This window comes from Festucalex cinctus, chromosome 19 (assembly GCF_051991245.1).
Source record: "Festucalex cinctus isolate MCC-2025b chromosome 19, RoL_Fcin_1.0, whole genome shotgun sequence".
NCBI classification, from domain to species: Eukaryota; Metazoa; Chordata; class Actinopteri; order Syngnathiformes; family Syngnathidae; genus Festucalex; species Festucalex cinctus.
Genome location: NC_135429.1, coordinates 11,095,103 through 11,109,512, shown reverse-complemented (window position 1 = coordinate 11,109,512; position 14,410 = coordinate 11,095,103). Strand labels below are relative to the sequence as shown.

The following is a 14,410-nucleotide window of genomic DNA, read 5'->3' as shown; positions in this document are numbered from 1 at the left end:
CGTCGGAAATTTCGGTTTTCTCTTTACATTCCTTAATGGAAGTACCTACCTGCTATTTATCCAGTAGTTCCACATCCATCCTATTTTTAGTCGTAGAAGATTTGAATGTGCTGATGCCTCAATGTATTGATTCTACGCATAAAAGAAGTCACGGTCAGCATTACCTTCCGCTACATGACATGTTTTATTTATAGGTGCACTCAAATACAGTATGTATGTACTGTATTTAAAGCACATGAATTCAGATGTGTCTGTTTCTGTTTGTGCTTCACGACTTCACGCATCTCATCAGCAAGCTGACATTTTTGACTTTTAGTGACAGTTGTGTGATAAATTGCCACGGGCACGGACAGCCTGAGAGTTTACAGGATGAATCCAAATGATTTGGTCAATAACTTGACCTCTCCTCCAGTGCCAAGTGGTCTTTTGTGCTTGTTTTCAATTGTAGTACTTTTCAACCTCACTGGTCAGTTAGATTGAATGATTCTGATTGGTGTGAAATTACATTTTTTTTGGTGGAGTTTTTGAGGCCCCAAACTTTTATATAAGTTTACATGTAGATGTTATAAATTATTATACTGTTCCCGTCCAGTCCTGTAGGTCCATATTATGCATATGAGGGGATTTTTATGCAAGCTGGAATGGACCTTTATTATTAAGGCCCAACCGATTAATCGGCCAGCCAATTAAATTGGCCAATTATGGTCCTTCAACATTATTAACGTCATTAATTAAACACGTTGCACCACGCAATGGGCGATTCATAGGTCATCTCTATCTGCCAAATTTCGGCATCGGCCTAAAAAAAAAATCCTTATCATAAATTGTTATACTGTTATACTCGTAATTTTTTTATACTGTAAGCAATTGTGAACCAGTTTGAACTTGTTTAAAATCGCAAACAACGTCAGTAGATAGGGTTTCAAAATCTGAACGATTTTGCAGCAATAAGAATTGGCGGCTGCACAGAATGTTAATCAATAACGGTTCTCACACATGCTCTAAAGGGAAGTGAATCTCCTTTGGTATTTTTTTTCATTCATTTCCTCGCTTTGTTCCTCCCAACCTCTACCAATATCCCCCATGAGAGTAGTCCAATGAAATAACATGTAATCTTCTCCCTAACCACTTTCCGATTCCCTCTTCTTTCCTTCTCTCTGCCCCTTGTTATCTGTCTAATTTTCATTCAACCCCTTTCTCACTTTCCTTTAGCCCTGCTCGTGTGTTGAAACTCCTCTGGCTCTCTTGTTCCATTCATCCATTATCTGATATATTGCGAATTATACTGCTTTGATAAATATTTGTCAAGGTTTTGTTAATTGTTTTTAAATTTCCTTATGTGATTGTATTAGGGTAATGATTATTTCAGTAATCGATTCAATCTGATTTTTATTTTTTATTTTCTTCAAAAATAGGACAGTACTTCAAATCGACAGTATACAAACAGATTCAGTTACTGGTTTGCTATGTAACATGAGCAAAATCTGCACAAAATGTTATTTTGGTTCAAAACAAAGATAATCATTCCTTTATTATGGAGTGCTACAGAAAATGAAAGCAGATAACGTTTAACTTACTGTTGAGGAGCTGAAATTCTGAGCATCTGGACAAATTTAAATTTAAAAAGATATCTAAACGATGAATTGATTATCAAAAACAATCAATTCATTTGAGACTTGATTAGTTGTTGATTAATTGATAAATCATTGTTGAAATTATGAACATTTGGACAACTTTAAATTTAAAAAAAGATAGCTAAACGATTAATTGATGATCAAAAATAAGTATTGATTAATTTGGAAATCAGTTAGTTGTTGATTAATTGATAAATCATTGTTGAAATTATGAGCATTTCGACAATTTTAAATAAATTAAATATCTAAATGATTAATCGATTATCAAAAATAACTAACAATTCATTTGATAATCAATAAATATAGAAAAAATTCTGAGCATTCGTACAATTTTAAATAAAATCAATATCTAAACGATTATTCAATAATTGGAAATTAGATTAGTTGTCGATTAATCAATAAATCATTGCCGAAATTATCAGCATTGGAGCATTGAGCATTTTTTAAATTAAAAAAGATATTTAAACGATTACTTGATTATCAAAAATAATAATCAATTAATTTGAAAATCGATTAGTTGTCAGTTAATCGATAAATTATTGCTGAAATTATGAGCATTTGGACAATTTTAAATAAAATAGATAGCTAAATGATTAATCAATTATCAAAAATAAAAATTGACAAAATTCTGAGCATTTGTACAATTTTAAATAAAATTGACATAAAAGATTAATCAATTGTCAAAAATAATTATTCATTAAATTTGCTAACCTATTACTTATCGATTAATCGTTGCACCCCTAGTTTGTATGTTTAGCTCTGCTGGATGTTTCTGAACGGAAAAGAAATGTGTGTGGGTGTTTCAGGAGGAGTTGCGGGAGCTGAGGGAGCAGCCCATCGACCCTCAGGCCGAGCAGGAGATCATCGACAGCATCGAGGAGATCTACTTCTCCAACGACTCCTTTGACATGGTGCATCATGAACTGGAGGTTGTGTGAAAATACTCTCAGTTTTCAAGCGCTTGACTGCCTGAATGATTGACAAGTCACTCTCCTGTAAAATTGATTGATGAGAAGACCGCCTCACGGATCCCCCCCGTAATCCCATCAAAGCCAGCGCGGACGATAGCAATACGATATTTGCGATCCTTGTGAAAGCGTGATGGTTTCCTGCACTTCCTGCTGCCACTTCCTCTTCTCGTTCCATTGACATCCAGACTGATGGATTGTATCCAGTGAACAGAAGGAGGGTGTGAAATCTCATTAGATTTATCTCGGTCTCACCACACCACCTGAAATGAGACTCTCAATCAAGGGGAAAGTAATTACCGATCATCCTTTGGGGCGTGGAATTGTAATATCTTCTTTACCCAGCTGAGTTTGTTTGCTGTTTACTAAATAATGTCCTCTGCCTTCTTGTCCCATCCCTCATATGATCTTATAAAATCCATGAATTGAGGTAATTATTTACATTTCATTGAGCAAGTCAGATCAGTGAGACAATCTTGAACTCCCCTGAATGCTTCACGGAAGATATTTGAAATTAAGATACTTAGCAGTAAATACCTCCTCTTCTCCTCAGTGCCAAGATATCTCGCCTCTCCCCAGTTGGAACTTTTTCTAATGAGGATCTGTTTTTAAGCAGCAGGATACGCAACACCGTGAGGCGTCTGTCGCTGGCTGCATTACAAATCAACTCTGTTGTTGTTGTTGTGTTTGTTTAGAAACTCCCAACCGAGTTGGACCTGCTGAAGTTGGAAGAGTACCGGAACAGACTGAAGAGACAACAGGCAGCTGTAAGTTTAATTGAAATCAAAACTGGGATGAGGTTGATGACATGTGATTACCTCATTTGCTCCCAAAAACGTAAAAATACGTTCTTTTTTAAATGTCTTAAGTGTCCCAAAGACGTATTTATACGTTTTTTTGTTTTTTTGTTTTTTTAATGCTAGAGCATACAGACAGCCTCTCAACTGCAAAGAACGGGTGAATCAATAGTAGTAATTACAAAAACGGCCAGCAGGTGGCAGCAGAGTATAAGAGATCAACCAGGGTCATGTTGAAAACTAGCTAATTTCCCCACAATTCTAAACAGATTTGTGAATAATGATGAACTATATTCTTATGCTAATTGCTGCAAAACGGAAACAGATAGAAATATACTTTTTTTTCCTGACGAAAGAAGAGATTCTAATCTTTCTTTTGATAGGTTCCATGTTTTCATAACAATATTCTGTGAGCCTTTGAAAAATCAGTTAAAATCCAGGAAAACAGCCGGGAGCGAAGGAGGTTTTCTTCCTTGAAAATGGCTGCCAGTGAATGAGTTAAAACCTAACAAGCATGATTGAAAATGGACTAAAACTGAGACTAATTTCAAAAATGGCTGATAAAAGTAACACCTTTGAACATAGCCCCTCTTCCCTCGCGTTAACTGCCAAGCGGCCGCTAAATTGAGGAAACGCAGACTTTCTGTGGCCTCTGGCGTGAGCGCCATGTGTTTGTAAACACTTGGAGTACATCCGGTAGCCTTCCCCTAATGTCAGACCGAGCTTGCAGGCACCTCAGGGGAGTAGCCATGGCAACTGTTCCACTGACCGGTCAGGCCAAAACACTGCCGTCGTGTTCTATCTCCGACAGTTAGCCAGTTCAGTGTCTCGCGGCATCTGAAAGAAATCTCGCTAAGTGAACATTGGAGAAAAATGTCGTCACAAAACCTCAAGCAGTTGCTTGTTTTGAGTCTCTGAAGTTTCGGAAACAATCGAATGAGGGGACCTCATGCAAGGAAAATAAGAAAATTCGTCATGGGATTCATAAAAAAAAAAAAAAGCAAGCCTCTTCTTGGACTTGAATTGGATGCTCGCGCCAGGCGACGTGCAGTGAGCTTCTGGAAGCACCTCAGGAATCGAATTGAAAGGCAATATGTGAAAAAGGTCCAAGAAATGGCTCTTCGTTTTCATCCTGCCATGAACAGATGGGCTTTGATCATTTCAATGATTGAATAATAAATTCATATTTATTTATTATTGAATGTAATTTAATTTCTTATTTTGTTTTTAATTGTATTTTATATATTTATTTACATATTAATAGTCATTAATTTATTTAATTATGTATTAAATATCCAGTTATTAAATAACCAGTTCAGGGTTGGGATAGGCTCCAGCACCCCACCTTGTGAGAAATAAGCGGTCAAGAAAATGGATGGATGGATGGATTTAATTCTTGAATTAATTTCATTTACAAATATTTAACTAATGTATTCGTTCATTTAATAAATGTATTTATGTATTGTAATGTTTTATTTTATGTGTAATTACTTATTAATAGTAATTCATGTATTTAATTTTAAATATATTTAAATTTTTAATTTATTTGTATTATTTTATTTTATATATAATAAATAATTAAATTATCTGTATAATTTCATTTTTTATATCTAATGTTAATAATAATTTATTAAATCTATTTTTTTATTTTTTTATTCTAATTAATGTACTTATTTATTTTTATTCATTTCAATTAAATTAAAAATATTTGTGTATTTATTTTATTTCTGCATTTACTTAATAATAGTTTAATTCTTGAATTTATTTTATTAATAAAATTATTTTATCTAATTAATTACATTTTATTTCTTCACTAAAATGTATTCATTTATTTTGTAATATATTTAATAGGGCTGGAAATCTTTGACTGTCTCACGATTCGATTCGATTACGATTTTTGGGTCTATGATTTGATTCAGAATCGATTTTGGATTCTCGATTGAAACGATTTTCAATTCAAAATTATTTGATTGAAATATGACTTCTGCTTCAATTGACAGATATGCACAACATTGTCATGATCTACTCCAGTTTGCTTTGCAAGACAAAATGACAAATAGAGACATTAAGGTGTCTTTTTTTTTTTTTTTTAAACATTTATTAATTTTGTATTGTAAGTGCCTTTTTCCACAAAAACAGCATGTGTGCTACAACTGCCTTCTTCTTCATTTCTAATTTAAATTAAATTTATTTTTGGATATTAATTTCGATTCGATTAATAAATGAGAATCTCGATTCTTTTATGAATCGATTTTTTTTGGCACACCCCTAGTATTTATACATTTTTGGGAGCAAATGAGTTAAACATGATTTTACCGGCGAGCAAATCATTGAATGATTACTTTGGAGAAGCCATATAAGGAAAGGCGTTATTGTGAGGTGACGTCATAAACATGAGCAATATGACTGGCTTAACTATTTGTCAGAACTGAGATGCAATTATTTCAGGTTCGTCATGAGATGACACAGAGGCATGACCTGTACGTATTACCCGCTTTACCTTGGTCCAGTAGCCATTTTGTGTTATTTTGGGGAGCGAACATCTGCCTTGTCTGTCCGCCACCGCGTCTGAGCTTAATTGGCATCTCTGACTCGCTCCCGGCAGAGGTTCATCTCCCAGCTAATTGCCTTTGTGAGACCTCAGGCGCAGCAAAAACTGGCGTAATCCGAAGATGCTCTTTGACTTCCTCCACAGAAGCAAGCGCTAGCTGAGGTCATAAGCTATGGAGGACCAAAACTGCCAAAAGTCGAAATAAATAAATAATGTCTAAAAGTGAAAATAAAAATGAATATAAAAAAAAAAATATAATTCCAAAATTATATCTAAACAAATAAATATAGATGGGAATAAATCAGTTTTTATTTTCACTTTTAGTCATTTATTTATTTAGACATTTATTTAATTATTTAGTCATTTATTTATCTATTTATTTAGTAATTTATCTATTTATTTTTTTATTTAGTCATTTATTTATTTATTTATTTATTTTTTTGTTTATTTAATTGTTTTGAATTTTGGCAGTTTTGGGCCATACAGCCAAGTCGAAATGTTATTCAAATGAGGGGGCGGTCCTAAAGCGTGTCTTGGGTTGGACTCCGCCGTTGTAGGCAGTAGTTTGCAACGGGGGAGTCCAACCCAAGACACGCGTAGGACCGCCCCCTCATTTGGATAACATTTCGGCTGTACGGCCCAAAACTGCCAAAATTCAATATAAATAAATAAATGACGAAATTAATAAATAAATGACTAAATAAATAGATAAATACATTACTAAATAAATAAATAAATAAATAAATAAATAAATGTCTAAATAAATAAATAAATGACAAAAAGTTAAAATAAAAACGGATTTATTTCAATTTAGATTTATTTTTTTTTTAGATAGAATTTTCGAATTATATTTTTTTATCTTCATTTTTATTTTCACTTTTAGTCATTTATTTTTTTTTATTAGTCATTTATTTACAGTATTTCGAATGTTGGCAGTTTTAGTCCTCCAGAATACCAGAAGAGGCCACGATATTAATATGCTGGAAAAGCTGATGTTCCTCTCATGTCGCTGAAAATTCCTGATAGCTTTGCTTAAACCCCGTCTGGTTGCTTAAATTCTCACTTGGTATGAGTGCGTGAGGGGCAGTCAAGTGCTTTAACACCAAATGTACAATTTTAGGGAGCATATAACTCATTATATGAACGCGTGAACCGCTGAATCAGTAAATTACACCATAGTGCTTTAAAATGGATGCCACAATTGGGTTGATTTTCACATTGAAATCAGACGATGACGCCACCCAAGCTGTTTTATGCGGTGACATTTGGGCAAAGTTAACACAACAATTCTCATCTCTGCTCTTTCTCTTTCTTGGTAGGTTTCTAAAAAGGTTGCTGATCTCATTCTGGAGAAGCAGCCTGCTTATGTCAAGGTAAAAAAAAAAAAAAAAAAAATGCTGCTTTTTTGTTGTTATTTAATTGAATGAAATTCATGAAAATCATTCTTCATCATTTCTGTGTTTTTAATTTCTAAGTTAGCCATTAAAATTGCAATCATACTGTGTCAGATGTCCTCTTGGTTGACCTTGTGAAATTATAGCAATCGGAACGACTGGAGAGGAAATACAAGCTTGATTTTATTCAAAATATCATCCTGAATTAAATTAAAACTTAATCCCGGAAAATTCCCTCCTTTATCCTCTGATGGTGCAACAACCTGAAATGCGCGTAAGAGATTTCATTTTAGTGTGAAAAGAAGTAAATGTGGTAAAATAATAAGAGTCTTTGGCTTATGTCTTCATCATCTGATCTCAGTCTGCTCATTCTGTAGCAAGGTTCATCAAGGTAGTATCGTTACATCCCTAAGTTATTATAGTTTTGGAATTTTCATTTTAGTTTGTGTTTATTACGTTTGGAGTTTTTTTTTTTTTTTTAGTTTTAATTAGTTTTCAGAGCGGTTCTGTGTTTTTTTTATTTGTTTATTGAAAGTTATTTATTAGTTATTGAAATAAATGCTTAGTTTTAGTTTTGGGGGATGTAACGATATCCAAACATCACGATACAATATTATCACAATATGAAGGTCACGATATGATAATTATCACAATATTGTGGGGAGGTTGGTGATATAAAAAAAGTCATAATATTGTAAAAAAACAAAAAAACGTGCTCATACTAAAAATAATATTGTGCTTTTGTACATAGCAGCAATGCATATAAACCACACACAATCTTTAATAACAATATTGAGACACTTACGTTCCCCTTCATCTGGATTTTAAAAATAGGAGGGCCAAAACATGCCTTGTTAAAATTAAACTGCACTAAAAAAAAACTAGCCACCAGAGGGTGTTAGAACTACACAAATGGAAATCAAACAGACTTTTTAACAACGGTGCTGCTTTTAATATCGTTTTTTAATTGCCGTTATCGTTACATCCCTAGTTATTATAGTTTTGGAATTTTCATTTTAGTTTGTGTTTACTACGTTTTGAGTTTCTTTTTTTTTTTTTTTTTTTTAGTTTTAATTAGTTTTCAGAGCGGTTCTGTGTGTCATTAGTTTATTGAAAGTTATTTATTAGTTATTGAAATAAATGCTTAGTTTTAGTTTTGTTTTAGTTAGTTTCAGTATTAGTTTTTCGTTTAAAAAATGTGTATTAGTTGTGTGCAATATTTAGTAAACACCATGGTAAAATGAAAAAGTAACGCATTTCTTACATAGCATCACATTCCGGAGTAAAATTATAGTAATTACCGATATTTTCGCTGCAATTATAGTTTTGTAAACATAAAATGTAGTTTCAGTTAATTTTAGTTTTTAAAAAGTATTTTCATTTTTGTTTAATTTCGTTAACAGATTATTTTTTTTTCCCGTCAGTTTTCGTTAACTAAAATAACCTTGTTCTGCAGCAAGAGCAATATTTTTTGACTGTATAGAAGATTGACCAGGCTTAACATCACTATATTTCTTGAGCACATTTTTCAATGTTGCCATCAGTCTTCCATCAAAGTCTCTCTGCATGTTTTTCATGTTGTTTTTACCCTTAAATTAGAACAAATTGGTTTCATCAATAATCTCTGTGATACATTTGTTGCTGGAAATATGTGGCAGATTGCGTAAATGCAATCTGATGTTAAGCCATCTGATGGTCAGTCTGTGAATAGTAAGCGGGTCATTATTTCTGTGACCCTCCCGGTGACTCTGCCGCGTCCACAGGACAGCGGGACTTATTCGCAGGGGCATTCGTCTCCACCCATCTCGGCCAAGTCGCCCTGCGAAATGCCCTCTGGAGTTCAGAGGGCACTTTTTATATCCCCTCCATTTTGGCCATAATGAGTCAAACAGAGATTCATTTTTCATGATTTCGTATGGGGCGCTGTCTTGAATGACAGAAAAGGCAGTTCCCATCGACATTTTATCCTCACTTTGCATTTGTGTTCGCAGTCCTGTATCATTTCTGCCTGCACTACCTCCACCTCTTCCATTCCATCTCTTCTCTCTTCTCTTCCATTATCTGCTCTCGATGATCATTTTTACGCTGTAAACAGAAATGCATATTGCTGCGAAACAGGTAGCCCCCGGCCACAATGCTTCCTCTTGCCGGTGCTCGCGTTCCGTGTAGTGGAAACATAATTTGTGCAGACATATAAACCCCAAGCTCGGAGCTTAAAAATGATGGTCTGGTAAGCATCTAATGTGATTCATAGCAATAGCGGGAGTAGCCTTCTGCCGGAGCTTGCGTCTGATCACTGTTGACACCCGCTAGCCACACATGGCCTCCTCTTGCACTCAGAAAGGGATGGAAGGTTGCATGAAGGTCAGAGCTATTGTCATTGATCTGCTTCCAGTGTTTGACTTTCACTTGCACTCATGTAAGATATTTCAAAGGTGAGTTGATTGAAAAGTACAGACATCCAATTAGCAAGGAGAATAGGATGGGCGTTTTGGCATTTGCCAAAAATGACAGAGCCTCAATATTTCTGGGACAATTTTTATGGGCTGATGAAACTAAAGTCTGTATCCTCCTGAGCGGCGAAGGTTTGCGAGGATAGCGGATGTTGCTTTTTCGCAAAGATGTTGGCCAGACGTTTGCAGACAGTTTAAATGGTCGCCAAGACGTTTTGAACATATTAAAAATTTCTTGGAGACAAGAAAAACTGTTTGCGTCCGTTAAAGGGATTACACCACCGCGTTTAGTTAACTATAGGCATATAATGATTAAATCTTACCTTAACATCATGTCATTGTTTTAAAATGAAATATTAGGTGTTTTGCTGGTTAGTTTTGTCACGCAGAAGTAAAACCCCGCCTCTCCCCGTGTGATTGCCGCGCCCCTGGCGAGCCGACTGCAGTCTGCTGTTTGTTTACCTATGCGCTCTGCGTTTGAGCACTCTTCTGAACTGCCACGCAACTTGACGTAAGCCAATTCTTCAATAAACATTTCAAACAAAATGGCTCCTTGCTGCAATAATTTGTGGAAGAGGAGTGGAGAAGAGGGAAGAAGAGGGAGGAATGAAGGAGGAGGAAAAAAAAACAAACCTGAGCTGGTTTTGAACCTGGGACTTGCTGCTTACAGAGCGAGCACACTAACCACTATACTATTCGTTCAGTTTCAGCATTTTAACACGGCTAAAAGCTCCAAAATGTTTATTTTTCATGTTGCTGTACCTTTAACTGTTGGCGAACGTCTGCGTCCTTGAACGAACTCTTTCGTAAACACAAATATTCGCCGCTCAGTGGGATACGGGCTTTTCGGCTAAACGTTTGAGAAAGAAAAAGGCTCATTACCCCAAATGATAAATAAAAGTAAAACGTAAGACAACTAGGTTGACCAGATTTTCAAAATTAAAAACTGGGACACTACAATTTCGCTAAAAATCAAATATACAATACATTCTTACAGATTTAATTGCTATTCAATCTGGGGTCCAGTGGTTGTTATACTTTAGCTAATGCTAAATGCTATCTACGTTGACACTAAACAAGTCAATGCTCTCACCATTAGCCAACCTTTTTTGCTCAGTCCCACATTGTAACATTGAAAATTCGCCACCATCAGCTCACGTTTAGTCTGACTACATTTCTTGTGATTTTTAGACACAGAAGCAGGAAGCAGTTCTCGTTCCAGTATGACGCAAATGTGAATGTGAATGTAAATCGCTAAGACAATTGTATGATTATTGACATTCATACAATTGGCTTGCTGAGTGGACAATATTGAAAAACAATACTGAGACGCCGGGACGGTACCTGCGTTAAAGTGCGACAATGGGGCTGACGAAATCCACCAGGACTCGGAACACAAGACTCAAAACCGCCTCATTTAAATGGGACATCTGGTCACCCTAAACAAAACAGTATTTATTCTCAGAAAATAGGTGCAGATTACTCTGTAAATTCAGATTCATTTAAGGAGCTCTGTAGTCTTGGTATTCCAAGATGTAATGAATTTCCATGGAGGAACTTTCACCAGGTCGCTAAACACAATCAAAAAGGAATGAACTGTGGCAGGGACTCAATTATTTTTCCACTGGAAACACATTCATTAGACTTACTTTCATTGTGCTCCCTAGTTGCCGCATTTGAAGAGGGAGCTTTATTCAACCTCGGTGGTCAGTCAGACCTGCCAATTGCAATTGAGGTCTCAAGGCTGTTTCGCGAAGGAGATTATAAACTGACAGGAAGTAGATCTGTCAGTAAATAGATGCCTAATATCAACTAACCGTGTTTGCATCTGGATTCATACGAAATGTCAACTGCAGGGATCTGCGCCCTTTGGATCGTAAATGCCATTCATCTTTGTTTCATTACATTTCCTTCACAGTGAAGCAGACTGACCCAAACGGCACTATACGGTAATATATAGGCATACAGCTAGTTAGTAAAAGGAGCATGTGCATCATCAATATGTTGGAGGGTCAGCGTGAAGACCTCTGATGAATATATGAATAACGAGTCATGGAGAGAGAAAAAACTTAAGTTTTTGCTTGACCTTTACTTGCTACTGCTGCTTTCCCAGTGCTTGTTTGTGGACATAGTTGGAGTTGGTTTGTATTGTTAATAGTGCGGCTTACCTTTCCTCGGTTTCTGTTTAGAGGACGTACAGGTCATTCGTTTCGATTGTACAGAGTTAGCATAGCTAGCCATGACCATGGCAGCCATTTCTTTAAATATTTCACAGTTGAGATATATGAATAGATGATGGTGTCTTGAAGTCTTGGGTCAGCTATGTGCACAATGTGTACTCTGGTTACTCTGAGTGCCAAACTACCCCAGTGTCATATGGTGTTCCACAGGGTTCAATTCTGGGGCGTCTACTGTTCCTCATTGTATCTGCTACTGTACCTTTGGGTTCCATCTTAAGAAAAAGTTTGGTGTCCAGTTACAGGCACCTTATTCCTTATCTCAGTGCACTTTGAAATTGAATTTTTTTTTTCCACTACGTCTTTATTATTATTATTATTATTATTATTATTAAATAAAAAAGTAGGGCTGCGAGGTTCATTTTTTTTCCAGCTTTAGCTCAGTTTCTTCCCTTCAGTGGTTATTGTAATGGCATGACATAAAAAAAAATTAATAAAAATAAAATAAAATAAAAATAAAGGAGTCATTGGGCATTGCTTTAAATGAAAATGCTCTAAAGAAACAATCCAGAGTTTATTTATTCTGATGGCGTCAAATCTCTACTTTCTTAACACACCCGCAGCAGGAGCCATCTCGCGCTAATGTGTGCTTACATTGCAGTTGATGTGTATGCGATTCAGAGTTGAAGGAGCGATTTGTTTGATAAATGGCCGCATCAGAGAAATCAATTTTTGCCTCAGGCTCCTTTTTAACACTTAGGAGAAATTTAACTGTGAAGTGCCTCGGTTTATGTCTTCAGGAACTGGAGAGAGTGACGGCGTTGCAGACCAACCTGCAGCTGGCTGCTGTCATATGCACAAATGCAAGAAGGTACAGCGTTTAATCTTCATATTCTTGATGCTTTTCATGGACTAACGCACGGTCACGTGCTTCTTTATCGTGTCTAATTGATTCACAAAGCTAAATTTAAGATAATCCTTTATTGACCCCGTGCGTTAATGTAGTAAAGCAGCACACAACAGATTTGTTAAATACATTAGTTACTGCAATTGAATAGGAAATAAACTGTTATAGGCGATTCCTGCTTTGCTTCAGGGTGGAATGATGAACTACAGTCTTGAGCCGGAGATACTGTTTTTTTTGTAAGGCAAATATAAATGCTAATTACAAACAGTATGTTTAGCGCAAAAGAAAACAACTCTCTTTGTTCCCACGCAATTAGCCATACAATTAAGGACCTCTGGCTTAGAGCTGTAACGGGATGTTCAGGGCCAAAATTCTATCTGATATGCAAATATAGCCTTTATTCTTTCATTTTACAACATATTTTTCACACAGCCTGCCTAGTGGTACTTTTTAAATGACCAGTTCCTACTCTAGAACATTCATTCACCCAGAAAGAAACTGGGATATACATAGACTTTACCTCATTCAAACCCAAAACGCATAATTGTTTTTTTTAATACTTTGTCATTCATGCCCAAAAAACGTATTTATACTTTTTTTTTTTTTTTTATGCCATAGCGTACAGAAGGCTTTGATACAGCTTCTGACATGAAGAGGTCGCTTAAAGCAATGGTAGTTATTACAAAAAAACGGCCAGCAGGTGGCACCAGAGTATAAGAGAACACCCAGGGCCATGTTGCAACAAGCTTTTTTTGCCAGTGTTTTCAACAGGTTTGTGAATAATTATGAAACTAGGTATATTCTAATGCTAATTGCTGCAAAACAGAAACAGAAACATACTTTTTTTCCTGATCAAAGAAGAGACTATAATTTTTCTTTTGGTAGGTTCCATGTTTTTATAGAAATAGAACAGAATATTCTGTGGACCTTGCAAAATCAGTCAAAATCCAATAAGGAGGTTGCTTCAGTGAAAATGGCTCGGAGTAAATGAGTTAGTTTTAAAATTAATCTGAGCACCACGATCATTTCTTTTTTGGTAATTTGCTCTGCTCAGGCAACTGTGTGTGTCAAAGGAGGGATTCACAGAAGCCAGCTTGGGCTTATTAGCCAATCAGAGAAGGCGACAGCTCCTAACAGGCCTGCTCAAGTCTCTTCGGACCATCAAGACACTGGTGAAGCTTCTTGAATTTTAATTTTGGCACCGCTAAGGTTGCTTTGAAAAAGAAAAAAAATATAAGCTATCATAACAAATAATGGTATAGTGTTCAAATGTTGCCCTTCCCTTCACAGCAAAGAACAGATGTCCGACTCAGCGAAATGCTCGAGGTATGTGCACACATTTGACATACAAGCTGATGACTGAATTGAAAGGTCAAATATTATTCTGCATTGAAAGCTAAACTCACTAACAAATACTTCTCTTTTTTGTAAATCCACTGGAGCAAACATAATCACGATGCCTGACATTGAATTTAATGCCCATCTAGAGAGGATCGAACAACTATCTTACAGAACACAGCTAATCAAAA

General features: G+C 35.7%; 1 protein-coding gene across 2 annotated transcripts in view; it reads left to right on the top strand.

Annotated features, from left to right (window-relative positions):
* vps50 (VPS50 EARP/GARPII complex subunit) overlaps nt 1-14,410 on the top strand; it is a 77,956-nt gene that overhangs the window by 6,739 nt on the left and 56,807 nt on the right. For both annotated transcript variants that reach the window (XM_077507695.1, XM_077507694.1), the window contains exons 3-8: nt 2,441-2,563; nt 3,298-3,369; nt 7,270-7,323; nt 12,775-12,845; nt 13,936-14,053; nt 14,172-14,207. In XM_077507695.1, the coding sequence (XP_077363821.1) occupies nt 2,441-2,563; nt 3,298-3,369; nt 7,270-7,323; nt 12,775-12,845; nt 13,936-14,053; nt 14,172-14,207 (474 nt within the window). The remainder of the gene's footprint in view (nt 1-2,440; nt 2,564-3,297; nt 3,370-7,269; nt 7,324-12,774; nt 12,846-13,935; nt 14,054-14,171; nt 14,208-14,410) is intronic.